Source organism: Tursiops truncatus, chromosome 11 (genome assembly GCF_011762595.2).
Source record: "Tursiops truncatus isolate mTurTru1 chromosome 11, mTurTru1.mat.Y, whole genome shotgun sequence".
Lineage (NCBI taxonomy): Eukaryota > Metazoa > Chordata > Mammalia > Artiodactyla > Delphinidae > Tursiops > Tursiops truncatus.
The window spans coordinates 35,985,518-36,012,311 of record NC_047044.1 but is presented as its reverse complement, the minus strand read 5'-3'; the positions used below and the strand labels follow the sequence as shown (position 1 = coordinate 36,012,311).

At 41.1% G+C, this 26,794-nt stretch overlaps 1 protein-coding gene across 3 annotated transcripts in view; it reads left to right on the top strand.

The window, feature by feature from the left end:
* The window catches only part of TMTC2 (transmembrane O-mannosyltransferase targeting cadherins 2), a 658,994-nt gene that overhangs the window by 144,601 nt on the left and 487,599 nt on the right, over positions 1–26,794 (top strand). For 2 of the 3 annotated variants that reach the window (XR_012324274.1, XM_073788371.1), the window contains one exon: positions 12,418–12,988. The exons of the other annotated variant lie outside the window; for it this stretch is intronic. Coding sequence is in view for 1 of the 2 variants with exons in the window: in XM_073788371.1 (XP_073644472.1) it covers positions 12,418–12,988 (571 nt within the window). In the remaining variant the exon portion in view is untranslated. The remainder of the gene's footprint in view (positions 1–12,417; positions 12,989–26,794) is intronic. 3 annotated transcript variants of the gene reach the window in all.

The window sequence follows — 26,794 nt, the reverse complement described above, 5'->3', positions numbered from 1 at the left end:
GCATGGATACTTATGAGTTGAAAAGAATTTTCTTTTATTGGCCATGGACAGGGTGACAGAAACTATGTTTAGTGAAGGTTTTGGGATGTCTAATCTTGTGGAGGATTTAGCAGTCTTAAATACAGAGGACTAAAACAGACCCTTCTCATATCCAATTCTTCCAAGTTTGAGGATTCGGGTACCATCAAAAGGGTAAAATATAATACCATGCTTAAGAGTCTTAAAGGGACATGTTGGTGCTTCATAATTTGTCTGTTTATAACAAAAGCTCTGAGAGAGCTAACAGTTTCATTATTCATCGTAAGTATTTTGAATGCCTACCGTTAATGATTTATTTAAAGGGCCACAGCAGAAAGTGTCGGGGCTTCCTGAAGTTTGATTTATTTCTTGATCATTAGTTTGGTCAATGAATGACATCTATATTAGAAAGTACTGTATTTTGGAATGCCAATAAATTTTAATGGTGGGGTTAATATCTTTCTCTCCTCCTTCTGGGATGAAATATCTCTTGCCTTCCATGTCAAATTAGAGGCTTGCTGGTGGTTTGTGGACCAAATGTTTGGGTACTTTGTGTAGGCTCATCTGTGTTAGTTTTAAATTAGAGTGTTTTTCCCCTTGCCTATCTGTTTTTCATCAGGGCTCGTATATTCTTGTGTCCAAAAAGACTCTCTGATTTAGCTGTGAGGCTGATTTTATTGTAGGGATGTCTGTGTATCCTGTCATCACAGGCAACCCTGGTGAAACTTCCCATGTTGTGTGTGTGTGTGTTGCTGCAATATGTTTAAAGTCTGATCTTTCTCAGATGTATGTGTGTGTGTATAACTTTTATGGCTGAAAAGGGATGCAGGCAGCAAAATTTCTGACAGAATATGTTTTCTATTATATTTTGTAATATGAAATTATAGGTTCGTTTTTGGCTTTCATAAAGCTGCCTTTTTCACCCGTCACTGGGAGACAAGTAACACCTTCCTTTGACTCACGTTTTCCAAGACTCCTTAGTGTTAAAAGAAGACTTTCTTTTTGAAATGCAGAAATTAAAAGAATATGGCACAAAAACATTTTTTATAGCTTTATTGAGTCTTGAGGGCAGATATATGGATTCCAGACAAAATGCAATAATAGACTAGGATTTTACTTTCAAATCATCTTACAAACACTTCTCATGGGAGATTTATTGTCCGTGTGGAGGCACAGGGCTGCTTTGAAGGTTAAATGGAGTAGTTTGGAGAACAGTGTTCAAGGTCTTTCTCTGCCTCTTTATTTTTTTTAAATATATTTATTTATTTTTGGCTGCATTGGGTCTTCGTTGCTGCGCGCGGGCTTTCCTTAGTTGTGGCGAGTAGGGGCTGCTCTTCGTTGCGGTGCACGGGCTTCTCGTTGTGGTGGCTTCTCTTGTTGCAGAGCACGGGCTCTAGGCACGCGGGCTTCAGTAGTTGTGGCACGTGGGCTCAGTAGTTGTGGCTCACGGGCTCTAGAGTGCAGGCTCAGTAGTTGTGGTGCATGGGCTTAGTTGCTCCGTGGCATGTGGGATCTTCCCGGACCAGGGATCGAACCCATGTCCCCTGCATTGTCAGGTAGATTCTTAACCACTGCACCACCAGGGAAGTCCCTCTGCCTCTTATTAAGTATGTGCTCTTCTTTAACTAACTTAAGCCATCCAGCGTAGTTTTCTATTTTATAGCAGTATTGTGAGGATAATATGAGATAACGTGTGTGTGCTTTGTAAGCTTTGTGATCTCAGTGTAAATATGAAGTAGCACTTGTGTTTTATTACGTGTGTTTAGTTAGAGTTAATGCCCCATTGGCATGATCAGGATTTTTTTTCCCCTCTGGTAAAGCATGTAGACAAATCCTGGCAGAACTAAGAATAAGATACCTCTTAAAGTCCTATTTATACTCACAAAGCAGTTCAACCCCTGTCATCAAAAACAGAGTACCAGGGCTTCCCTGGTGGCGCAGTGGTTGAGGGTCCTCCTGCCGATGCGGGGGACACGGGTTCGTGCCCCGGTCCGGGAGGATCCCACATGCCGCGGAGCGGCTGGGCCCGTGAGCCATGGCCTCTGAGCCTGCGTGTCTGGAGCCTGTGCTCTGCAACGGGAGAGGCCACAACAGTGAGAGGCCCGCGTACCGCAAAAAAAAAAAAAAAAAAAATCAGAGTACCAGACATAGTATTGGACAAATATAGCTTTTGTGTGAAATCTAGTTTCTCTGTAACTCTGAAGGATAAACAGGAGAGTGTATGTAATTATGTACAATGGTCGCTATGGTATAGTAGGGTGTGTTTGTTTCTTAGGACAGCCATAACAAAATACCACAGACTAGGTGGCTTAAACAATAGAAATTTATTTTCTCACAGTTTTGGAGGGTGAAAGTCCCGGATCAAGGTGTAAGCAGGTTTGGTTTCCCCTGAGGCCTCTTCTTGGCTTGCAGATGGCCACCTTCTCATTGGTCCGCACATGTTTTTTTTCCCTTGCACGTGTGCCTCTTGTGTCTCTTTGTGTGTCCAAATTTCCTCTTCTTATGAGGACACCAGTTAGATTGCATTAGGGCCCAGCCTAAAGGCCTCATTTTAACTTCATTACCTCTTGAAAGCTCCAATTTCCAAATACAGTCACGTTCTGAGGCACTTAGAGATTCAACATAGGGCTTTTAAGGGGACACAATTCAGCCTGTAACATAGGGAGGGCAGTAGACAAGGAACTGAAGTTTGGATTCCAGGGTGGGCGGCTCTGATCTGTGCCGATGCAGTTGTCTCATGCAGGACTCCTAACTTGTCACGTCTACATCTGCTTACTCACGGGGCGGTGACAAGGATTCAAGACAGTCGTGAACATGAGCACATTTGGTGAAATAGAAAAGCATGATACAAATGCAAGGTTGTATTGTATCATGGATACCTGTGAGGGATACATTGGCAACATGTGGAAAATTTTAAGTAGAAAAGACAAAGGATCATTGCAAATATTTGGCTAAAGAAACCTCTTGGCTAGTCTGTTTGGCTGAAGGAGAGGCGTGAATAAAGAAAGGTGATTTGGTTAAGACTTAACTCAGAGAAGACAGGAGTTAGGCTTACAGATAAGCCCAACATCTGGATGATGTGGGTGAATATCTTCCCATCTCCCAATGGAGCCTGTTTTCTTAAAGCCTGTTAGTTTCTTGGTTTAAAAAATTTCCCCCTACCTTCCATGGTCTGGCAGTGAGAACTCTTAGTGGGTTTCCAAGCAGTATCATAGCCAGAAGGCACTTTTCCTATTTACCTTAAGTGAAGATTCTATGACACCTCCTCAAGGATGTGATTCTTTTTTGTTTTTTAAGGTAATACTTGAGTAGTTGGGAAAACTTCCATGTACTTCAGGATATCTGTTCTGAAATTTGTACAGCATGTTTACAAACATAGGCAAGTATTTTAATTGAAAAAGTGTATTCTCAGCTTGCCATGCCTACCTATTTAGAAGGCATTTGTGTTCTTAAGCACAAAGCACATCATCTTTTATTCTGTAAAAACACATAGAACAAGACCATGCACAAAATAGGTGTTCTTAGAATCTCATGGTTACACCTGTGCTCTTGTTCTTGGACTCTGGTGTCCAATAGAGCCCAGTCATATTTGAAAGCTACAATCTCATATTCATTTCTCATCTTAAAAAAAGCAAATATTTGTAATATTTTAAAAATAGAATTATAAGGAACCAGTCATACTTTAAAACATATCACTAGTGCTCAAGACCCCATTGTAAGGGAAACCTAGTATGAAATGTAAGAAAACCAAAATTTTTTAATCACCTTTTTATAGAACTATGAATTTATGAAAACCTGTGAAACTGATTGAAATTCATAAATTATATACAGCAGTGTACTAAAGTGGTTCATAAACTTGGAGTTTATGGAGTGAAAAACTTTGGGGAGTGAAAAAGCTTCATAGTACCTCTTCCAGTGGTTACTAATTTCAAGTCTGGAAAACTAGGAATAAAGATATTTTCATTAAGCTTTTAAGTTGAGACTGATTTAATTTAGTACAGCTTGAAGGAGGTGAATTTAAGTATAATATTTGATGTTAGGGTGGCATGATATGGATATAGTGAACAAATACTTGTGTGGAAAACATTAATATTGTTTTTCATCATGTAGATTGCAAGGCAGTGAAAGATATTTCAAGTTGTTAAGAAGCTAATATTAAGGTAGAGGATTATTTTAATCAGTGAAATTAAATGCTTGGAATATGGTTTTTGTGATTATCTCATGCTGTTAGTTTTTGCTTTAATCTTGTCAAATGCTTTTCATATTAATACTTTAAAAACATTTTTAGTAACAGAAGTTTTAATTGTATAATTTTTTAAAAATAATTTTTTTCATTTTTTTTGGCCACACCGTGTGGCATGTGGGATCTTAATTCCCCCACTGGGTACCGAACCCATGCCCCCTGCAGCGGAAGTGTGGAGTCCTAACCACTGGATCGCCAGGGAATTCCCAGAAGTTTTAATTTTAAATCATGAGCTTTCTTTTAAATGGATTATTAATTTGTTCTCAGGGTTACTTAAAGTTTTTTCTTGACCATTTCCTGTAGAAACTCCGAAAATGGCAGCATTGATTTATTTGGGGAACTAAAGACACTTCTTTGGCCAAGGTTCATCCTTTTCATTTTCTCCCACTAAGACAAGAAGAGTGTCTGGGCAAACTCTAGACTTGGGAAGCTCTAGAGAGTGAATCCGAATCTCCAGCAGCTTAGTTCAGCTTAGTTCAGCTGCAGCTGGGGCCACATTTAATCAGAAAGCTTAGTTTTCTTTGTTTGGGGGTGGGGGGAACTGGAGAGGTTGCTGTGTCAGATGTAGCTCATAAAGTTCCTTTATTGCTTACAGGAAAAACTCCTAAAGGGATGGAAGAGGAGTCCACTAAGGATATTCCTTTAGTTACAAGGCTGAGCATTCTCAGACTTACCTTCTCACAAAGCGAGCAGTTACTCGGGGGCCCTGTTCCTTGGAAGTCTGACAGCAGGCTCTTTGTTACTCCTTTGGCCTCTTTTCATTCAACATCTAGACAGTGACAATCACATTTTTTAAAAAGTGCCAGTTGCTTAGGAAGTCATCATCTCTGCCGTTGAAGGGTTTACAATTTAGTAGGAGGAGATCAAGATGGAAATAAGTTTAGGAATGTGTTACATGTGTAATGATAATTTCATGCCTAAAGTATAGTGCCTTCCATTTCTGCAGGGACCAAGAGAGCGAACACCGAAGTTTATTTGCCCTACCTGACATTCCCCTGTGAATCCGAAATGCATTGCTTCTTGCCAGACTAAGACAGGCTGTAAGATGTTACAATATATCTCTCATTTCCCTACCCTGGTAGCTAAGTATTTGCATATTTACTGGAGCTTTCTAAATATAATGGCTTATCCCTAAAGAGAGACTCTAATGGAGGGATTATAGGTTAAGTGGGAAATGTGTGCCAAAGACATTTGGGTAAGCCAATTAACCTGATGGTTTTTCTCAGTTAATTATCATTGAGTGAACAGAGTTTAGTGCCCAGAGTGAGTGAACTACTTTTAGATGCAAGTGATAATTCCCTATATACTTAAAACAATGTAGAATTTTTCTCAAAGGTGAGTGCAGCTTATCAATACCAATCATTTCTAGTTAGAATTCAGTTCATCAAATATATATTGAATGCCTACTATGTGCAAGGCTCCAAAAGATAAATAAGATACTGTTCTGTGTCTTAGGAGCTAACAGTGCATTGGGGAGATAAAGCAAGTCCTAACAAGCTGAATCGGACCTGAAGACCATTGCAGAGCTCGATGTGTAGCCACATGGCTCTCCATCCCATGAAGGACAATAGTCCAAGACAGAGTAATGCCAGTGATTCCTGCCACTCCATCCCTCAAACTTCACTCCAGCCAAACCAATCTATTGCATTTTTTTCAGGTCCCAAGCTCACCACCTTCTTCTCTCCTGCCTCATGGTCCTTGAAAATATTGCCCATCAGTCTGGCAACATCCTAACTCCGTTACTCTTTTGCTTAACCCCTTCCGTGTATGTAGACATGCTTTCCTCCAGGAAGCTCTTGAGCCGCCGACTGTCGGAAGTCTGTTCTGTTCTCCCAAGGCAATCAGGATTTCGTGTCAGAGAGGTATTTATCATACTGCAGTGAAATTGCCTCTACACATCTTTGCCTCTTCTACTAGGCTGTTTCTCGAAGTCAGTGCATCTGTTTTACTCACCATTCTATCTGCAGTGCCCTTTATAGTGTCGAGCCCATCACGGAATGAATGAATAAATGAGTGAATAATTTTCTTAAGACAGAATCAATCCATTTTGTTGAGTTGTGATTTTCAATAGGGTAGAGAAGAGGGACTGTTAAAATGCCCTGATTTCAATGCATATATTTCCTCCTACTCCTTCTGAAATGTCTTCCACATCTCATCCCATGTAAGATCCCTGATGATGGTAGTAAGAAGTCGATGGTATTTTTTCTTTTTTTTTTTTCTTTTTGCGTTACGCGGGCCTCTCACTGTTGTGGCCTCTCCCGTTGCGGAGCACAGGCTCCGGACGCGCAGGCTCAGCGGCCATGGCTCACGGGCCCAGCCGCTCCGCGGCACGTGGGATCCTCCCGGACCGGGGCACGAACCCATGTCCCCTGCCCCGGCAGGCGGACTCTCAACCACTACGCCACCAGGGAAGCCCGAAGTCAGTGTTATTAATGGGAATGTGTCAATGCGCAATGTTAAAATCGAGCCGATTTGCAACAATAACTAGGAGAGATTTTAGGGGAGACTGGGGCATCACAAACGAGCATTGGCAGTTGAAATGTATCTGGACAGATGTAAACTGGTCAAAGAACAGCAATCCAGGCAGAGGAAGGAAAAAAATGATCTGAGCGAAGGCCTAGAAGCTGGGAAGTTCGGTTGACATTAGGATGCATATAGAGGAGTAATGGGAGATTGGCCTAGAAGTCATAATGGGGTTGGCTGTGAATGCTGGGCTGGGAAGGGTGTTTATTTTGGTAAGAAATAGGATGTGATGAGGGATTCTTGTGAAGCAGAGTGATGGTGTTAGGCTTATACTTCAGGAGTTATATTTCAGGAAGTTTCTCTATCCACAGCATGTATAATAGATCAAAAGGGGAATGAAAGCAGGCAGGGATGACTAGTTCAGTTTTACAAATATTTGTTATGTGCCTAATACGTATTGGGCATTGAAGAAAATATACTCTTTCCATGGGGGAACTTTGAGCCTAATGAAAGAAACAGAATAATAAACAGGCGCTTTTAGTAAGCCTGCTAAGCAATAGGGGTAGGAAATGATGGAAGCCTGAATGGGGGCGGGGGAAGGAGAAAAGAGAAGTTAGAGGTGAATTTAAGGGAAACTTGCGAGTTGGATTTTTCTCTGAGATCCTGACTGGCGTCAACATATCCTTAACCAATTTAAAAGTAGATGTAGGAGCAAAGAGAGAAGGACCCCTCATGCACAACCGCGGTGTCAGTGGTGGAAGAATGATGGTACTTAATGAAGGGCTTGTATGAAAAAGGAGGTGGTGTGTAAGGAAAATTATTTGGATTCAGTCTTATTCAGCTGAAGATACTGAAAGGGCAACTAACAATATTGCTTGATAGTTACACGGTGCTATTTTATTCAGCAGTCTTCTGGTTGCACATCTCAGAATCAAACTAGTGTATTGGCTTATTGGCTTATTTAGTTATTGGCTTATTTAGCAGTGTTAGCTTCAGGCACGACGGGATCCAGCTGCACTAAGAATTGCCTCTGTCTCCTTGATCTGGGTTTTTTGTGTTGGCTTCATTCTTAGGCTCTGTCTTCAGGGAATCCTTTAGTAGCCCTAGGATTTCATCTCATTCTTAAAATAAGATGTCCTTTCCCAGTAGATTGTTGGAGCTGTTTTGACTCCAACTGACCTGGCTGGCTGCTAAGTCAGTTCTTGTGGCCAGAAATGAGGATGGGGGGATATAGTACGCTAACTGGCCAAATCGAATGATAACCTTTCATCAGGAGGTGGGGATGACAGCTTCACTCTATGCACATGGACTGAGGGTGGATGTGGCCTGTTCTCAGAAGGAAGAACAGGACACTGTTAACTAAGAAGAAGGGGTCTGGAAAAACCAGTCCATGACACCAGGCTAAGTAATTTTTCAAACATTTTAAGTTAACATTGCCTCATTTGATCTTCAGCACAACAATCTGTGAGAAGCGTTGTTATCTACCAACTGTAGGTAAAGAAGCTGTGCTTTAGAGAGGTTAACTGGCCAAAGGTAAGACTCTGGTGTTAGTAGAGGAACCGGGATTGCATCATTCAGGTATGGCTGTCACCTGGGGCAGTGCAAGTGTAGGCTTGTGAGCAATACTCAGGCTGGAGGCGTCGATGGAGAAAGCATCTCTTGAGTTGCAGGTGTCAAAGATGATGACCACAGAGGTGGAAAGTGTAGAGAGAGGGGAGGTCAGGAGACAGAACCGAGAGAAACATCCACATTTGGGAGAAAAATCTGAAAGAGATGCTAGCCAAGGGGAGTTGGAAAGAAGTCAAAAAAGATAGGAGGGGAATGGGAGGAGTAATGTGTTAAAAGACCCCAGGTACGACTTCATAAATGTTTATTATTTTGTGCTGAAAGTGTCATAAAAGCTTAAAGGAATTTTAAGTGAAATAGGACCATGGTACATAGATTTTTGAAGGCTATATATATATGAAGAAAGAGTACTGATTTTGCACTGATGGCTAGCACTAGTTGTTTGGTGTTAATGGTGATAATACTAATAATGACAGCAGCTGTCATGTGTTACATATATTACATATAACAATGTGCTTTTTGCTTACTAACTCATTTCCTCCTCAAAATGGTCCTATAAGGCAAGTACAGTTATTATCCTTATTTTGCAGATGGAAAAACTGAGGTACAGAGAGATGGAGTAACTCCGGTCCAGTTGGCTCCAGACTCAGTGTTCTTAACCACTGCATTTCACTGCCCTTTCTGGGCATAGATTGGCGTGCTTGGGTAGCACTGAAGCAGGGCAGGTTAACAAAGGCCATGCTCTTTCTTCTTTCTCCTGTGGAACAAATTTCAACCCAGCACCTAAAAGAAAAAAAAAATTTTTTTTAAATATAGAGTTTGGCCTTTACTTACTTTTTAGTAGAACAATTTGAAAGTACTTGGGAAGAGCGTGCCATTTGATGTTTGGAGAATCTAAGCATCGTTCCTCCTCTGAAGGACTGATGGCCATCATTTTTGTGGGTGCTCATGACTGAAAAGGTCGGCGGACAGGAAAAATAGTGCTGAGAGAAACCCACACAAGGACAGTTGGGATTGGCAGTGTCATGTCCTTCATCCGTTTTCCGTTTTACAATAGCGTTGGCCTTTGTCAACATTTTTTAAAGGAAAAATCATGCAGCAAAAAACAAAGAGCCACAAATGAACAAAACTGAACACAGATGAAGGCCTCCTTGAACGCTTGAGAGACTGGATCTTTTTGCTTCAAAAGACAGTCTCTTGGGCCTGTGTTCTCTGGAGAATTCTGCCTACAATTGTTTCTTTTCCACACCTGCTGCTTCAATGTTCTTCACCTTTCCTGGAGTGGAAAATTTCCCAATTCCTTAGTGTCTTTCTGAATTTTCAATACCCACTCACAGAAGTAACATTAGAAATTATATCAGCATGACATTTTGTTTTGAGTTAAGCCTTTTCGTTGGCTGAGAAGTAGCAGGTTTCCCTCTTTCAGTTTTGGACTTGCATAAGAAAACGCAAATAGATGAGTATCTATTATGTTGAGTGTTGAGCGACTACCTTTACTTCTCATTTTGCTGGCAGATTATCCAGATTCCATTAAATCCCTTTTGGTGTGTATCTTTCTTAATATGATGTGAAGGATGCGTAATGCATCCCTTATCACTGACTTGCATGTGTGACATGACTTATGTACTAAAGCCCAGTGCAATTTCGTCTTATTTCTTTTTCTTTTGCCGTAACATTTATTGAGTAAATAAAAACCTGGCTAATAGTAAGATAATGCCCATCAGAGAATTTTATCAGACTGAAGTTTCCCTTAGTGCAGTATATTTTGAACATGGGTGGGATGTTCCTTTGCTCTTCTATTATTTTATTGACACTGTTTGCCTTTAATTCTTTTCTACAGTGTAAATTTAGGGCTGTGCCGCATCAAAGGTTTTTCTCACAATGAAATTATGAGATTTGTTAGTTTTGTTCTTTGTTTTGAAATTCTTGTTTCATGAGAGTTAAACGCATAGTATATCTTGTTGTTGCTGCAGATTACTAGATTTATTGCTACGGATATAAGAAATTCTGGCAGCTTTGAACAGATTTTTAAACGTGTGCTTTTTTTTTTTTTCCTTTCCCTCAAAAAGTCTTTACAGAATTAGTTATGGAGCTGAACTAATAGCATGTAGAAAACCTGGTTTAGGGAACATGCGTCTCCATTCTATAAGGATCTGCCACTGAAAGGGTGAAGTATTGTCCTAAACAAAATGTGCTTTTCAGCTTTTCTCGCTAAATTAGCCAAGCCTTATCCCACAGTGCTTTGCTGTTGAACTTTCTGCTGCCCTGACTTTGATAGTATGAACGTTTCTGCATTGATATTAGAGAAATGCACATCAATATCTAAGTTAACGTTCAGTGGAGGCCAGTTGGCTTTTCATTCTCAATGGCTTGAAATCAGCTCTAACAACACTGGCAGTTTGGCAGTTTTTCATATTTCTTTAAAATTTTAATTATAACCCATCAAGTCTTAAGCAATTACTTCTGGGGTAGACTCTTGATGAATGTCATAACAGGGTGTTTTAGTTTAATGGATCCAGACTAACATCTGTTTCTAATATTTTAAAAGCCAATTTATATGGAAATTCATTTATACACAGTCAATACACGGAGCCTTGTAAAAATCAAAATCAAAATGGAAAATCAAACCACTGTGATATAGTAGGTCTTCTGTTAACAAAGGATTTCACTGATGAGTAGATTCAGCTGCGCTAACACCCAAACTATTGCAGCTTAAACAAGATAGCAATTTATTTCTCATACTCAGGTAGTTTGCAAGGGCTGGCATGGTCTACCATGACAGGGACTCAGTTTCCTTCAGTCTTATTGCTCTGTTGGCATGACTTCTATTCCTAAGGACACCTTGTGAGTCATGATGGCTGCTGGAACTCCAGCTATTACATCTGTGCTCCAGCAGGAAGGGGGTAGGGGTAGGAGAGGGAAGGATACTAAGCTTTTTCCTTTTAAGGATACTTTTTTCTAGTAGTGCATAGCACTCTGCTTATATTCCACTGACCAAATATTAGTCAGTGGCCAAATACTAGTCACAGGACCATATTTAGCAGCAAGGGAAGATAGGAAATGATAATTTTTTTGTCCAGAAGACATGTACCCAGCTAAAAACTAAAGTATGGGAAAATGGAGAACATAGACACTGGAGAACTGTCTGTAACATTGAATACTTTTTAGAACCTGATTTTGACAGACTTTCTGCCTTTTATTGAGCATCTAGAAAAGTCAGCTCGTTTTCATAAGTAGATAATATATACAGAAGGACTAGCATAGTGTCTGGCAGAGTAGATAACCAACTACTATTAATGTATGTTGATGTCTGTTTTAATTCCAGCCCCCAGATGCACCTAATTTCAGAGGTTGTGGGTCGAACTGAATTTTATAAGGGGCTTTTTGTAGATTAGAATACAGTCTTTGTAGAATAATAATAGCAGCAGCTCACAGGGCCAAGGTGTTCTTTGCACTAGGTCTCCAGAACACTCATGTATCTGCAAAGCAGTGTTCTTTGCTTTTTTACACAGTAGATAAATGAACAATTACAAGGGTTAGAAATGTGGAAGCTCGGGCTCCTCCCCAGACCTACTGAATTAGAACCTTTACATGCCTGATAATGAGATCCCCAGGTGATCTGCATGTATGGGAAGCATTGCTCTGGGCACAGATGTTCTACCTAAAATTTATTTCTGCTGGGGGCGGGGCGGCTAGTCCTTGCTGTAAGCGTATCCCCTGCACCAGTATCACCTGAGACTTTCTAGCCAACACGCGGGCAATTGTTTGGCAACTGCTTTGTTGAACCTTAAGAGTTAAGCCTTTAACTCTGCATTTATTCTTCAAAGGTATTTGCATTCAAACAAGGAGGAAAGCTTTTGAGGGAGAGAAATACAACCTTAATTGCGGATCTAGTAAGCCATTAAGGGGAGGATCTGAATTCAATCTACTTGGAAAGCCGGCTCCAAGGCTCGTTTGCATTAATCACGTATACCTGGAATCCCATCATAAAGCCACGTGATGACAAAGCCACGTGATGACAAGGCTACAAAGGAAGGCAGTGTTTTAGCAGTATGTTTTAGCAGCGTATTTCCTTCTCTCTTTCTGCATTTTACATTAGATTTCTGTTTCGACATTTTATTTTTTAGCCGTGCTATCAAGACTAATCAGGACCTTCTCCCAGAAACCCCATGGACCCACATTTTCTACAATGATTTTTGGGGGACGCTGCTAACCCACAGCGGCAGCCACAAGTCCTACCGGCCGCTCTGCACTCTTTCCTTCCGCCTGAACCATGCCATCGGAGGGCTGAATCCCTGGAGCTACCATCTTGTCAACGTGCTCCTGCATGCAGCGGTCACGGGTCTCTTCACGAGCTTCTCCAAGATCCTGCTTGGGGATGGATACTGGACCTTCATGGCTGGCTTGATGTTTGCCTCTCACCCCATCCACACGGAGGCGGTGGCAGGAATCGTGGGCCGGGCCGATGTGGGGGCCAGTCTCTTCTTCCTCCTCTCCTTGCTCTGCTACATGAAACACTGTTCTACAAGGGGCGCCTCGGCCAGGACCTGGGGCTGGTTCCTGGGGACAGGACTGTGCGCCGGATGCAGCATGCTGTGGAAGGAACAAGGAGTGACGGTCCTGGCAGTTTCAGCCATTTATGACGTCTTTGTCTTTCACAGGCTGAAAATGAAACAGATCTTACCCACCATTTACAAAGTAAGTGATTGTTGGTGCTTGAGCATTGGATTACTGAGTCCTCTCCTTGCTTGGTCCCTTTTCCCCATTTAAAAAGCAAATGTGTTCCTCTTCAAAGAGAATTTAAAGTAAGTTACTTTTTGATCTTCGGGAGGTGGAAGTGTCCTCTCTGACCTTTCCCTACTAACTGGGTGTCAGTCACGGATGATTTTATTTCTCAGGTTTCTTATTTTCATGATTTCCAAGGGGCTAGAAGGACAATTCTGCCTTGTAAAGAATATGCATCTTTATTATTTATTTAGTTTTACTCCTCGATTTCAGCCCAAATTCCCTGTAATCCAGTAAATTGCCTCTAAAATGTGTTTGAAAAAAATAACACAGCTGATCATAGAGCTAGATGCTCGACTCTGTCAAGAGGAAATCCTCTGCTATTTGTTAATATTACTTTTCCTGAGCTGACTTTGGAAAACAACCCTCTCTGCAGTGCACTGGGAACTCACATTCTTAAATCATGAGTCATATTCACCTTTCCCTGATGTAGTATATAAGAACCGAAGAGTCAAAACAGAAAGTGGTTATTGTAAGTTTTGCCCTGAGGCCAATTAAGACCTTTGCTTCAGGGCTTAATATGTGTTCTTCTGTATTCCCTTAGTGGTTGCAAAATGCAATGTCGTCTGAAGGTCACGGAAGCACTTTCGGATCCCACGTACTTAAAGAGAACTGAGCAGTTTTCTGCTGGTGTGTTTGGGTGGACCAGCACCTCTTGAGAAACTGCCTCCTTCCCATCTCCCCATCCTCCCTCTCTGGCAATAAACTCACCCTTGGGCTTCCCTGGTGGCGCAGTGGTTGAGAGTCTGCCTGCCAATGCAGGGGACACGGGTTCGAGCCCTGGTCTGGGAGGATCCCACATGCCGCGGAGCAACTAAGCCCCGTGAGCCATAATTACTGAGTGTGCGCGTCTGGAGCCTGTGCTCTGCAACAAGAGAGCCCGCGATAGTGAGAGGCACACGCACCGCGATGGTGGCCCCCGCTTGCCACAACTAGAGAAAGCCCTCGGAAAAAAAAAAAATAAAATAAAAATAAAAAAAAAAAATAAAAAAAAAAAAAATAAAATAAACTCACCCTTGCTTTAACTTAAGTATAAAGGCGGAACTTTGCCAGTGTTTGCAGACCTCAGCCATTTTCTAAATCATGGACCACAGCCAGCTCCTCCATCCTTTTGGACACTCTTAAGCAAGGAATTACGGTTTAGGATACTGACCCTGAGAAAGCTGTCAAGTTTTCTAGTTTTTACCACTTTTTTCTCTCAGTTCTTAATTTTACTTAAAATTCAATTGGGAAGAAATTGAAATAAAGAACAAAATTGAGGGAAATGGAAACATTTATTTATTTTATTTTTAAAATATATTTTTAATTTTTGGCTGCGTTGGGTCTTCGTTGCTGTGCGCAGGCTTTCTCTAGTTGCGGCGAGCGGCGGCTACTCTTCGTTGTGGTACATGGGCTTCTCATTGTGGTGGCTTCTCTCTGTTGGGGCGTATGGGCTCTAGGCGCGCGGGCTTCAGTAGTTGTGGCACGCGGGCTGAGTAGTTGTGTCTTGCTGGCTCTAGAGCGCAGACTTAGTAGCTGTGGCGCACGGGCTTAGTTGCTCCTCGGCATGTGGGATCTTCCCAGACCAGGGCTCAAACCCGTGTCTCCTGCATCGGCAGGTGGATTCTTAACCACTGCACCACCAGGGAAGTCCTCGGAAACATTTATTTTTAAATGACTTTTTTTTTCTTTTACATAGGAGGCAGAGTAATTACTGCTGTGCCTCTGCTCTGCAGGGAACTCCAGTATCAAGTGCTTAATGAAGTTCTTTTGTGATTTCGGTTAAATGCTGAAACTTTAAAAGGGAACTCTGGTTAGAGTTTGATGCTTTGCAAACAACATATGGTTTGAAAGTCAAGCTTTTAATTTCAAATCAATTTTAATTAGTCTCTCAAGGAAATTTAGGGAAAATAATCTTTTTCTTTCCTTTGAAAACCATGCCATCAACAATAGACAGTTTTCTTGTTTTACTGGAAATACAAATAGAGTAAGTGTAAGTCATGGTCCGTGTCCTATGCAGGGTGAAAACTATTTGCGGATGCAGACTGGGTGTTTTAAGACCTTGTGTTGATAGCCTGTGAAACACTGTGGTTTCTCCTACAGAATTTTCATGTTACCATCTCATGAATTAGGAAATTACCTTGGTATGTCAATTCAGGACTTGCTTTTAGGACCTTTGAAGTTCTCTTCTGAGAAATTTTCAGGTCTGTAAGCCTGTTTTCAAGGATTAAGTTGCTGATTGATCTCCTTACTATAAACATGTCCCATGCAGTATTTGGGACATACTTATAAGAGAAGACTATCCTTTGTTCATCTGAAATTAAAATATAACTGGGCATCTCGTATTTTACTTGGCAGCCTTACTCATGCAACTGCTGCTTCAGAAAACGAGACATGCCACTAGTGCAGGGGAGAAGAACTGTTCTCTCCATCGGAGTTCTTTGGCTGGGCTAATAATCAAATGGCCGTAAGACAGATTAACAGGAGAAAAACAGATTTAGTTTTGTACCTACAGGACCCCCTCAGAGACAGGAGAAGCTCCTCAACAGTTAGGCAGTTGAGGTTTCTATGCCATCCTGAGCTAAGGAAAAGGGGGGAGGGGTCTGGAACTTCAGAGGAAGGAAGACGATGCACAGGAAGACAGGACGAGCAAATGTTTGCCACGCCAGACCAAAGAGTCTTCCTTACGTAAAAAAGTTATCTTTGGTAATAACTCTCTTCCTGGCACAGGCTAACTAAATCCTTTTAGGCATTTCAGAGGGAAGTAAAAACTTCTTGAGTCTGTTGGGCCTTAATTGTCTTTCGCTCCGTATAATCCACATGCCAAAGTGGCACATTCTGTGGCAGCCTGCCCCGAACCCCATCACTGTGAAGGAATTCGTAAGAGTCGAGAGTGTGAAGTCCCCCGCACTATGGGAAAGGACTTAATGGCTTTGAATGTTCAGTGTCTTGAGAAGTTTTCAGATGGAAACTTGCCCAGGCTGTCTGGCAGCCACTGCTTGCGGGCAAGGGAAGTGGTCAGGGCAGCAAAACCCTTCATCTGATAGCTGCTATCTCAACTTAGCTTTTTCTTTCACTCTTAGGCTTTGGGCCAGTGAGCTTAATGGGGACATTGGGATAACAGACTTTACAGATCCGTAAGGAACCTTGAGACCATCTATGCCAGTCCCCTTGTTTCCAGCTGAGGTGTAGAGAACCAGAGATGTGAAAGTCACCCAGAAAGTGGTGGAATCACTAGGACTAGAAGACGTATTTGTAACTGTCTAGTGATCTTACACTGTGAAGGTGTGAAGATGAATAAAGAAAGTAGTCAGATGACTCCACAGTAGAAAAGAAAATAATGGGCATTGAATCTTAACGTGCACTGGCTGAGTAACTTTGGACTAGTTCAATGACCTGTTTCTTCATGTAGAAATAGAGATAATTAAGGTTCTCTCCTAGAGATGTTAGGAAGATTATGTGAAACTGTAGAGTGTTCGTTGTGAACTGGGTACCCAATATTTGGAAGTCACTTAAGGCACATTAGTTGAAGGGAAAGAAGAAATATCAGTGGAAATGTAATTCTTTATCTCAAGAAAGAGAAGGCCAAAGGATACATTTCTACTAGTCTTTAAACACGCAGTGGTTTGAAAGCACATGAATTAGGAGTCAACTAAAGCTGAAGCATGAATATTTAAGCAAAAACTTTCATTTCGAATTTCATGACCATGGGGCTTATAAACACTGGCATAGATTACATATGGAAGTTATAGAAAAATTCCATGTTCTGTCTGTAAAATAAATAGATCTCTCTGCCTGGGGTGAGTTAGAAGAGACTCTGAAGGAAGTGGATTAAAAGACGTTTCAACCTTAAACGAATAATCGTCTTAAATGTCTTACTAATTAACTCTGCATCGGAGTTATCATAGTTGGCCACATGAAATAAACTTCCCTGCCTTATTAAAACATAACTTATATATAAACAGAAAAATCCAGTGCACAAATGTTTACCTCTATTAGGCAAACTAGAGAACCAGCCAGATACTCAAAAATCTAAAGATGGTGGTCCTACAAGCTGGAAGTTATTAAAACCAGAGGAGCAAGGCTCTCCATTCTTATAGTTTTGTCCGTAATGTTTTTCTCATAGCAGTCACACTCAGCTTCTCCCTTCACATTTCTTCGGAAACGTCAGAAGTTAGGCCCCAAAGTCAAATGCACACCAGGACCAGGCAGAAGGGCCTGTGGTGAACTAGAGGTTATGCTCTCGCACTCGTACTTCTCTCCATCCCATTATTGCGATAAGAAAATACAGGTTTCAGTTTCGTAGAGGTTAATATTTTTCGTAGAGGTTAATATTTTTCTAATTTTTGTAGAGGTTAATATTTTTCTAATTTTCAGTTTCTAAGGTTAATATTTTTCTTTCTTTTCTGTTCTTCCCCTAAGACAGACATCTGTATTTTCTATGACATCTCCTGTTATTTATTATTGGTTACTAGTTTAAGAACAAATATGCCCCGTTTGGGCCAGACGATATCCTTGGGATGACTGAATCTGGCCAGAAGTCTTGGCTGCCGTTTTTTGACTTCTCAGATTCCTGCAAGGGATACCCATGTCCATATGACATGTAAGTTTTTTGTAGTTCTGCAAAAGAAATACGAAAGTTTTTTCTTCGATGAAGTGTTTGAAAAACAGTAGGTACCCAGAAAATCATAGATATTTTATTTAGTATTTGGTAACCATGTATAGTGTTTATATCTGCCAGGCACTGTTCTGAATATGTCAAAAATATTAACACATTTAACTTATTTAGTAAATGCCTATCAAGAGAGTAATATGACTTATGAAATAATGTGGTTGAATATAATATGAAATAAGATAGTTTTCAATAGTTAGGAAGATTTCTAAGAAAACAATATAAAATCTTCAGGAATGTGTATGAACAAAATTAGAGTTCCTAAGTATTTTTTTGAAAACTGTTAAATGTTCTAGATCTTCACTTCAGCATCTACTTAATATGTTTCCTACATTATTCTTGGCATCTAGTGCACCATTTGGCACATAGTAGGAACCTAGTAAATTATTGAATTCGTCCTTGTTTAAGATTGACTTTTGAAAAGGATGTGCCTGCAATGGTGAAGTGAAATCCTATACTCTCCCCTTTCTACAGTGAGGATTTCATTACTGGTTAGTGAGTTCTGGAAGGTAGGATTGGAAGAAATGCATGTCAGAAAAATGTTGAAAAATGAGTTTTCTTGACCTCTCACCAAATGATTATTTTAGCCTTTCTTAGATGATTTTCACTTACTTTTTTTTTTTTTTTTTTTTTGCGGTACGCGGGCCTTTCACTGTTGTGGCCTCTCCCACTGCGGAGCACAGGCTCCGGATGCACAGGCTCAGCGGCCATGGCTCACCGGCCCAGCCGCTCCGCGCGGCATGTGGGATCCTCCCAGACCGGGGCACGAACCCGTGTCCCTGCATTGGCAGGTGGACTCTCAACCACTGCGCCACCAGGGAAGCCCCTTCACTTACTTTTTGACAGCGTAAAACTAAGTAAGGGGAGTGGGGAACCCTTGAAATACACACTAGCCTTGCAAATAAATGCTAGACTTTTATCTGCCCACAAAATATTTTACAAGTCTCCCATGACCCCAGGAGGTACATGGGTAATAAAATCAGTAAAGGCAACATTTTTCTTACTTACCCAACATCAGTCATTTCTTGCCTAGTGGCCATTTTCTGTGCTTATTTAACATCTGTTAACTGTTTTAATGTGGAAACATCTTTTTCTCCCCCCCTTATTAGCCTCATAATCACTTACTCAGTTACAGGTGGGGAAAAACATTTAAAAAGGAAGGAAATCTGAAAGCGGGTGTAACAATTCTAACTATAGCCCAAAATAATTTGGAAAAATGAAGCCCTTTGAGTTTGATCTTTTTAAAGACTGTCTCTAAAGATGGCTGCATTAATTTTGCTGTGGTTGCTTCCAAGATGTGCATTATCCGGACAGCCTCCTTCAAATAAAATCTTGCTGCTGTATTTCATGTAAACAAGATAAAGAGACTATATTATTAGAGAGGGAAACGGGAGGCATTGCCACTTTCAAAAAACAAGTCATCTCTGTCTAGAAATAACTTTATTTTAATGCGAAGCAGGATGTGTTTGATGGAGGTTGCCTTTGTTGAACAAGTTTACCTTTATCTTGGGTATTATGTAAGCTGGGCTCTACAGCCGGGTGCAGTGATCAGACCCACACTAACAAACAGTCCCATATTTCCAAACCATTTACAGGGTTTATCTTGAGAATGGTTTCCGAGGGTTAGGGCTTATGTTCTGTTGAAGGTTTGGGTTTGTCGCTGTCGGAACACTGAAGACATTAAACGTAGTGCTTCTGTATATCAGACTATTTTGTGTGACTCCCCGTGTACAGAAGAGCCAGCGCATAGCCTGCAGGTATTTGCACATTGAATCCACATGTGTTTTTTTATTTGATTAGCTGCTCGGATGACATTGGTGGAATCTGTTATCATTTATGTCCCTGTCCCTTTTCTTTCTAGACCAGGTTGTGGTTTTACGTAAGATGTGACCCTCATATCCATTGCCTTGAATGAAATAGGATATATTTGCCCTTTCTGGTTGTCTTTAATCACCATCTGTGCCACTCCAAGTAGTGTTCCTGCTTTCTGAGGATTGTCTTTTCCCCCATTTGCCTTACACTTGACTTTGTGAGAATCCAGATATAGCAAGAGACTCCGATTCCGATCACAGTATTTCCTCGCATTATTGAAACTGGAGGACTGTTTGTTATGCAGCTGCAAATGAATCTGGATTTCCTTCAAGTAAACTTGTTGTAGCATTTAATATTCATGACCTGTAGTTCTTTAAAACTTTGAACTGCTGCGAAGACCGCTAACCAGATAACACCACAAATAAAGTCGAGGTTCAGAAATATTTTACAATTCAAAAAGCCAAAGATTAATAGGGTATTTTATTCCTGCAGGTTGGCTTCCTCGCTCAGCTGACTTAAGATGATTCTGTATTCTATTTGTGGTTTAGTTTCCAATTATTTAAATTTGGGAAGCTGATTACCCTTGCAGGTTTCTGTAATGCTTGCATTAGAGTGTTAATACCTGGGACAGTGTTCTATTCACAAATTATGATTGTTTTTTTAAAGATTCATCTTTGTGCAAGGCATGGTGTTAGGTGATGTGGGGAATCAAATATGAATCGAAAAAATTCTGCCCTGAAGGACGTTTGAGAGTAGTAGGAAGTGGAGAATAGTGCCTGCAAGTATAGAACTGAAATTCAAGCTGAAGAGTGGTGAGGGCTGGAGGGGAGGCCCTGGGAGCATTAGGGCGGCTTAGAGGAAGGGGAGGTGACTTTCAGCTGAAGTGCCTTCAGCAGCAAAGGTGTGGGAGGAGGACCCCAAAGGATTCTTGGGATATGGGCATTTATAATTGGACAGACGAGGAAGAGTGGAGAGCGGAGCCTGAGCATTACACAGAGGGACGCTCAGAGGAAGTTACTGAGGAGCACTGAGCAGTCCTTTTGTTAGATACCCAGAGCACCAGGACCTGGAGAGGAAAATGAATCAGGAAAGGTAGACTGAGACAGCTACTGGGTCTAACGACGTCGGGGCCCTTTAAGATGGCTTGTCACCCCGACAATGATGGGAAGTGATGCCTGGCTTTCAAATGTGCTAGCCCTTGGACTGGTCCATGGGAGAAGCCCAAGAATGTATAGGCCAGCTCTTCTTGCCTCTTGGAGAACTTTCTTTTCTGTTCTTCCCCTAAACCTTGGGGAGAGAGGGTCCCTTGGGTGATGAGATTAACGACCAGACTCAGGAGTAGAAGTTGCATCTCATTCAGTGAGTGTGTCTCCTATCAGTGTTTATTTCGTTCTTCAGCATTTAAAAGAAAAGCAGTTATTTTCTGAAGGCTAATATTGTCGTACTTTTTTCTCTGTAATATTTGGCATATTATTATATACTCCTAATGAGAAAAACAGGGAGTCCTTAAGGGCTCTTTCCTATGTCCGTTCTTCCAGTATTCCTGAAACGTGTTCAGATATTACTGTGAATGGCCACAAATACAAATCCCTCTTTGTTTTGTACTCTTTCACAAAGGAAGACAGAAAAAAAAATTTTTACAGGACGGAATAAAACACCCTATCAGCACTAAATTTCAACCAGTTAACTGAGTACACTGTCAGTGAAAATGACACGCAAATTGGACCTTGTGATGAATAAATAATGAGTCTCATTGAAATCATCTCTGCTGTTCTCGTAACACTGTCTGGGATGCATATTACATCACTTGGCTCAATTTTCGATAACCTGCTGCCTCAGAGGAATCCAATTGACTGACGGGATCTCATGACTATCAGGTTACTCATATTCAGCTGGGTTCTGTCAATTTCACAGAAAATGATGTGGTTTGCACAAATTTGAAATCCATTGTCATTGCCTAGAAGTCAGATTCCTGTCTTAAATGCCTGGAACAATGGAAATGCTAATTTAGTTTTGATTTCTCAAATGAAACTTAAGCTATAGAAAGCCTGATTTCCGGAGTACATTAGAGATTCCTTAAAAGGTGTGAGCAGGGTGGGAGGTGGGTTGGATAAAACTGAATATTAAATCAAATTCTTTGATCATTAGAATATCTGTGATATGTGATACTGTGGTAAAGGTTGCATGGTGTGATGTTTTATTTTTTATATCCAGTTTCATACCTATTGATCACAGTATTCCTTTCTTCAAAAAGGAAAATAAGAAATCAAAAGGGAAGAACAGCACTTTGTAATACAAAAGTCTGCAGTGATTTGGTGCTAGGAAGGTCGATGTGCCCTTGCTCTCAGGGTTTGTCTTTACAGCTCTGCAGCACCCAGATGGCTCCTGTATGCTCTGTTGGTCTGATTACAACTCTTGCATCAAGTGAAATAGCATGAATTCAGAATTTAATACATGTTTCCTCGGTAATTATGGCCTTGATTAGTGAAGTCAGTGTTCCTGTTCCAGAGGACACTTTCTTTCTTTCTCCGCATGTTTGTTCATTTCACTTCAGGAAATCAAATAAAATGCAAAGATCATAATGCTTCTCTTTGGTATAATAGGGGAATCTGCAATACTTGCCTTTGGGTATATGGTTGTCGTTTTGCTTATAATTAATATAAGATTCAAAGAAAACAGCAGGGACAATATGAGAAAAATGAAGGACATGTAAAAACAAATAAATGACTCTTAGCTTTTAGTATATGAAGAAATGGACGATATATCTAGAATTTCCGTTAATGTATTGCTGAAGATAACTACATACCAAGTACATTTAATAGTCTTTGATTATATGCAACATCATTTGTGACTGCTTAAAAATAATTAAATTTTATGTATTTAAAAACAGCAAAAAAGAAAAAACCTTAATATTTTAATTTTATGAATTTTGAGTCATTATACCTGTTAGCAGTACCAACCCAACCTTTTGAGGGCATTGTCTTAGTTTTTAATATATAAGACACTGAGTCCCTTCCCCCTATAAAAGGGTGTGTGTGTGTGTGTGTGTGTGTGTGTGTGTGTGTGTGTGTGTGTGTGTGTGTTTTGTGTTTTCTATCAGAATACATGTTTATGTAATGTACTCGGATTATACCAAAGTTATACATGAATGATTTGAGTGTATTTCCATAATTTTTATGAAATGGAAAGCTCCAAATTACATAGGATTATTTTTTTCTAATTTGAAGATTCAGGCAAAAATTTGCCAGTTTACGTGTTCCATCGAGTGAAGTTTTTTTCTTAAAATCTCATGAAAGGGCTTCCCTTGTGGTGCAGTGGTTGAGAGTCCGCCTGCCGATGCAGGGGACATGGGTTCGTGCCCCGGTCCGGGAAGATCCCACATGCCGCAGAGTGGCTGGACCCGTGAGCCATGGCCTCTGAGCCTGCGCGTCCGGAGCCTGTGCTCTGCAACAGGAGAGGCCACAACAGTGAGAGGCCCGCGTACCAAAAAAAAAAAAAAAAAAAAAAAAAATCTCATGACGTAGTGTGATAAAAAGTTAAATATATCTAATACTATAAAAGCAAGTGATGTTCACTTTGAAGAACGACTTGGTGATTGGCTAGTCTTCTCACGTATAGGTGCAAGTAAGGCTATTTTGGAAAGGCTGTAGGACTGGAACATGCAGGTTTAGATTTAAATGATATGATTTTAGATAAAGTACTAAATGTATTGAACATCAGTTACAGGGTCTGTGAACTAGGAATATAACATTTGCCTTGCCAAGTTATTGCCAGATATGAATATAGTAGGTGTACACTCTTCAGCTAAGTTCCTCTTCTATAGTACTATCATGATCATCAGCATTTTACTGCATTTCCACAGCATTCCAATAATAGTGAACTTTTTGTCTGTTGTTTTACAGAGCTCTCAATTAGCATAGCTCCGGCTTTTCTAGTGGGATGCAGGGTGAAATGTCAGTCAACTTGTTTGCTATCCTCTTCACCAATGCTGACAATTTAAAGAATATTGAGAAGAAGACCTTTTTTAAGGATCATTTTTCTGAACAACACGATTTGATCATTTATCTTTTGTTTGATTGAAAATAAGTACACATACTCATTCCTTAATTTTTCTCCGTTGATAATATGTTGCCATCATCTCATACTTTTATAGCCTGATTTTTCCCCTTCAGGCTCAGGATGGTGCTGTTGCTTATATATATGAAAGTGGAGGGGAGCCGGGCCTTTTCTGGTCTGCTCCCCCCGACCTCCCTGTTTCCTGTATATTTCCTTTTGGTAAGGTTTATAGTAAGGAAGATTAGTTCAGTAGCTGCAATAGCTTGCAGCGTTCAAGTCTCATTCTTTGGAGAAAGAGGAAGCAGTTATCACCTAAGGGTGAATGTGCATCTCTTTCCTCCTCCTATTCTTCCCCGGCCTGGCAGCCAATATTGTGGCAGCTGATTCCAGAATCTTTTATAAGAAACCTTTTCAGGGAAACGTTGAGGCTGCTTTTTGCTGCTGTTATTGTTGCTGTTCCACAGTTTAGTTTATTTCCCTACCTCCTAGGGAGAGCAGAGTAAGCAAAAAGTTTTATTTTTAAAGCATTCCTATTTTCTGGCTGCCAAAAATTTTACGAAATATTTCAGACGTCTTAATAACATTCAGACCAAATTATTTTTACAGAAACTTAAATCTGGTAACTTGGGCTTGCTGAGAAAAGTCTATAGGTAAAATTAGTTTTTGATTTCAGAAAATTCAGTATTTAAAAATCTGGTTTAATTGGCAGGTAATAACAGGGCTGGGTGGGGGGTGGTGACTAAAGATTAGGATTCGTTATGGGTTTCCAAACTGGGATGGTCATCAGCCTCTCCTGGGGAAACTGTTTTAAACCAGAGATTATAGCCCCAAACTGGAAGCTACTGAATAATAATATTTTGCTCTGCTTATTTTTAGTTTTTTTTTTTTTTTTTCTTTTCTTGCGGTACGCGGGCCTCTCACTGCTGTGGCCTCTCCCGTTGCGGAGCACAGGCTCCGGACACGCAGGCTCAGCGGCCATGGCTCACGGGCCCAGCCGCTCCACGGCATGTGGGATCTTCTCGGACGGGGGCACGAACCCGTGTCCCCTGCATCGGCAGGCGGACTCTCAACCACTGCGCCACCAGGGAAGCCCCATACTAATTCTTAATAAGTATTATTGAATATTGTTAATTACTAATGATGTTAATGATTAAGAAGGATGGAGTCAGGGGTGAGATACATCTAGATTTTAATCTCGGTACCATCAGTTATTACTTGTGTAAAATTGAGCAGGTGCAGAGTTCTCATGAATAAAATGGAGATTCACTCGCCTATCTCCAAATTCAGGATTAAATAAATTAAATGTGTTTATCTAATATATCTGTCAAGTAGAAGTCCTCAAATAAGTGGTAGCTATTTTTTTTTTTTTTTTGTGGTACGTGGGCCTCTCACTGTTGTGGCTTCTCCCGTTGCGGAGCACAGGCTCCGGATGCGCAGGCTCAGCAGCTATGGCTCATGGGCCCAGCTGCTCAGCGGCATGTGGGATCTTCCCGGACCGGGGCACGAACCTGCGTCTCCTGCATCGGCAGGTGGACTCTCAACCACTGTGCCACCAGGGAAGCCCTTTAGTTTGTTTTTGAGGTGTTGAGGGGGAGCTGGTGGAGAGGTAGCAGGAAAGAAACTACTATTTATTATTTATTTATGGCCGCACCTCACGGTTTGCGGTGCACAACCTTCAGGATCTTAGTTCCCTGACCAGGGATTGAACCCAGGCCCACAGTGGTGAAAGCATCGAGTCCTAACTACTGGACCACCAGGGGATTCCCAAGAAACTCCTTTTTAAAAGTTCCTGCTGTTGTTACCAAACCCAGGTTTGTTTACTTGCCGCTCATAAGCCAGTAATTCAAGAGGCAAGTGTCAGTAGAAAGCAAAGGTGCTCTAATCAGAAAAACTGGCAATCTGGGGAGAAGGTCGACTTGTGTCCAGAGAGCAACTCTGAAGATCCTGCTCAGCCATGGCAGTTTTTATTTATTTATATTTTTAATTTTTATTTTTAATTAAAAAAAATTTTTTTAATTAATTTGTTTTTGGCTGCATTGGGTCTCCGTTGCTGCGCACAGGCTTTCTCTAGTTGTGGCGAGCGGGGGCTACTCTTTGTTATGGTGCGTGGGCTTCTCAATGCTGTGGCTTCTCTTGTTGTGGAGCACAGGCTCTATGTGCATGGACTTCAGTAGTTGTGGCACGTGGGCTCAGTAGTTGTGGCTCACGGGCTCTAGAGTGCAGGCTCAGTAGTTGTGGTGCACGGGCTTAGTTGCTCCGCGGCATGTGGGATCTTCCCGGACCAGGGTTCGAACCCATGTCCCCTGCATTGGCAGGCGGATTCTTAACCACTGCACCACTGGGGAAGCCCAATGGCAGTTTTTAAAGGGAAAAAATGGGTGAGTGGGGGAGAATCTCAGTGAATCGTCAAGGCAGGAGGTTGGGTTCTGCATCATTCTTCATCGTGTGCAGACTGGGTGGCTGTCTCTTCAGATGTTACCTTGCACGTGTGATCTATCTGCAGGATTGCTAAGGGAGCTATTGCGGGTAGAGAGCTAGTCATTTTTTAACATATTAATTCTTCATTCTTCTTTTTAACTAGGAGAAAAATCAACAGGTTAGACAGGGCATGGTGTGCATTCAGGAGAGCATAAGTCAGGGGTTAGTTTCAATTGCTTACTGATCTCATTCCTATAATTAGATTCTTTTACTGTTAAGAGGGGAACAGAAATGGGCAAACAGGAAAAGGGCAAAAGAGCTGATTTCACTGTGATTTTGATGAATAGCTTGGTTTGGGACCCACTGGTGCACATCGAGAATCTGATACCCCATACAATATTATTAAACATTATAAGATATTCATAAAGACACAAGATTTTGTGGCTGGAGAAGGATATTAGAAATTACGTATCCATATGCTACCCCATCTCTTTTCACAGAATTTGGGGCCCACAGAAATTAGTCACAGGATAAGTCAAGCATAGAGTTGGCATGGTACCTCGTCCTCCAGGTCCAGTGCGTTTACCACTGTGCACATTGCTTCCCTGCCTTTAATTTATAAAAAACTTGTTACTATGGAAATACTTTTCTATTTGCCACTTTAGACTAGAGACTTGTAATGGACTGCTATGTACCATCCCTCAAGTATGTCATTAATTAAGACTCTGCGCTTCTTATTTCACCCTAGGTTCTTTCTCTTTTGCTGTGTTAATAATTCCAGG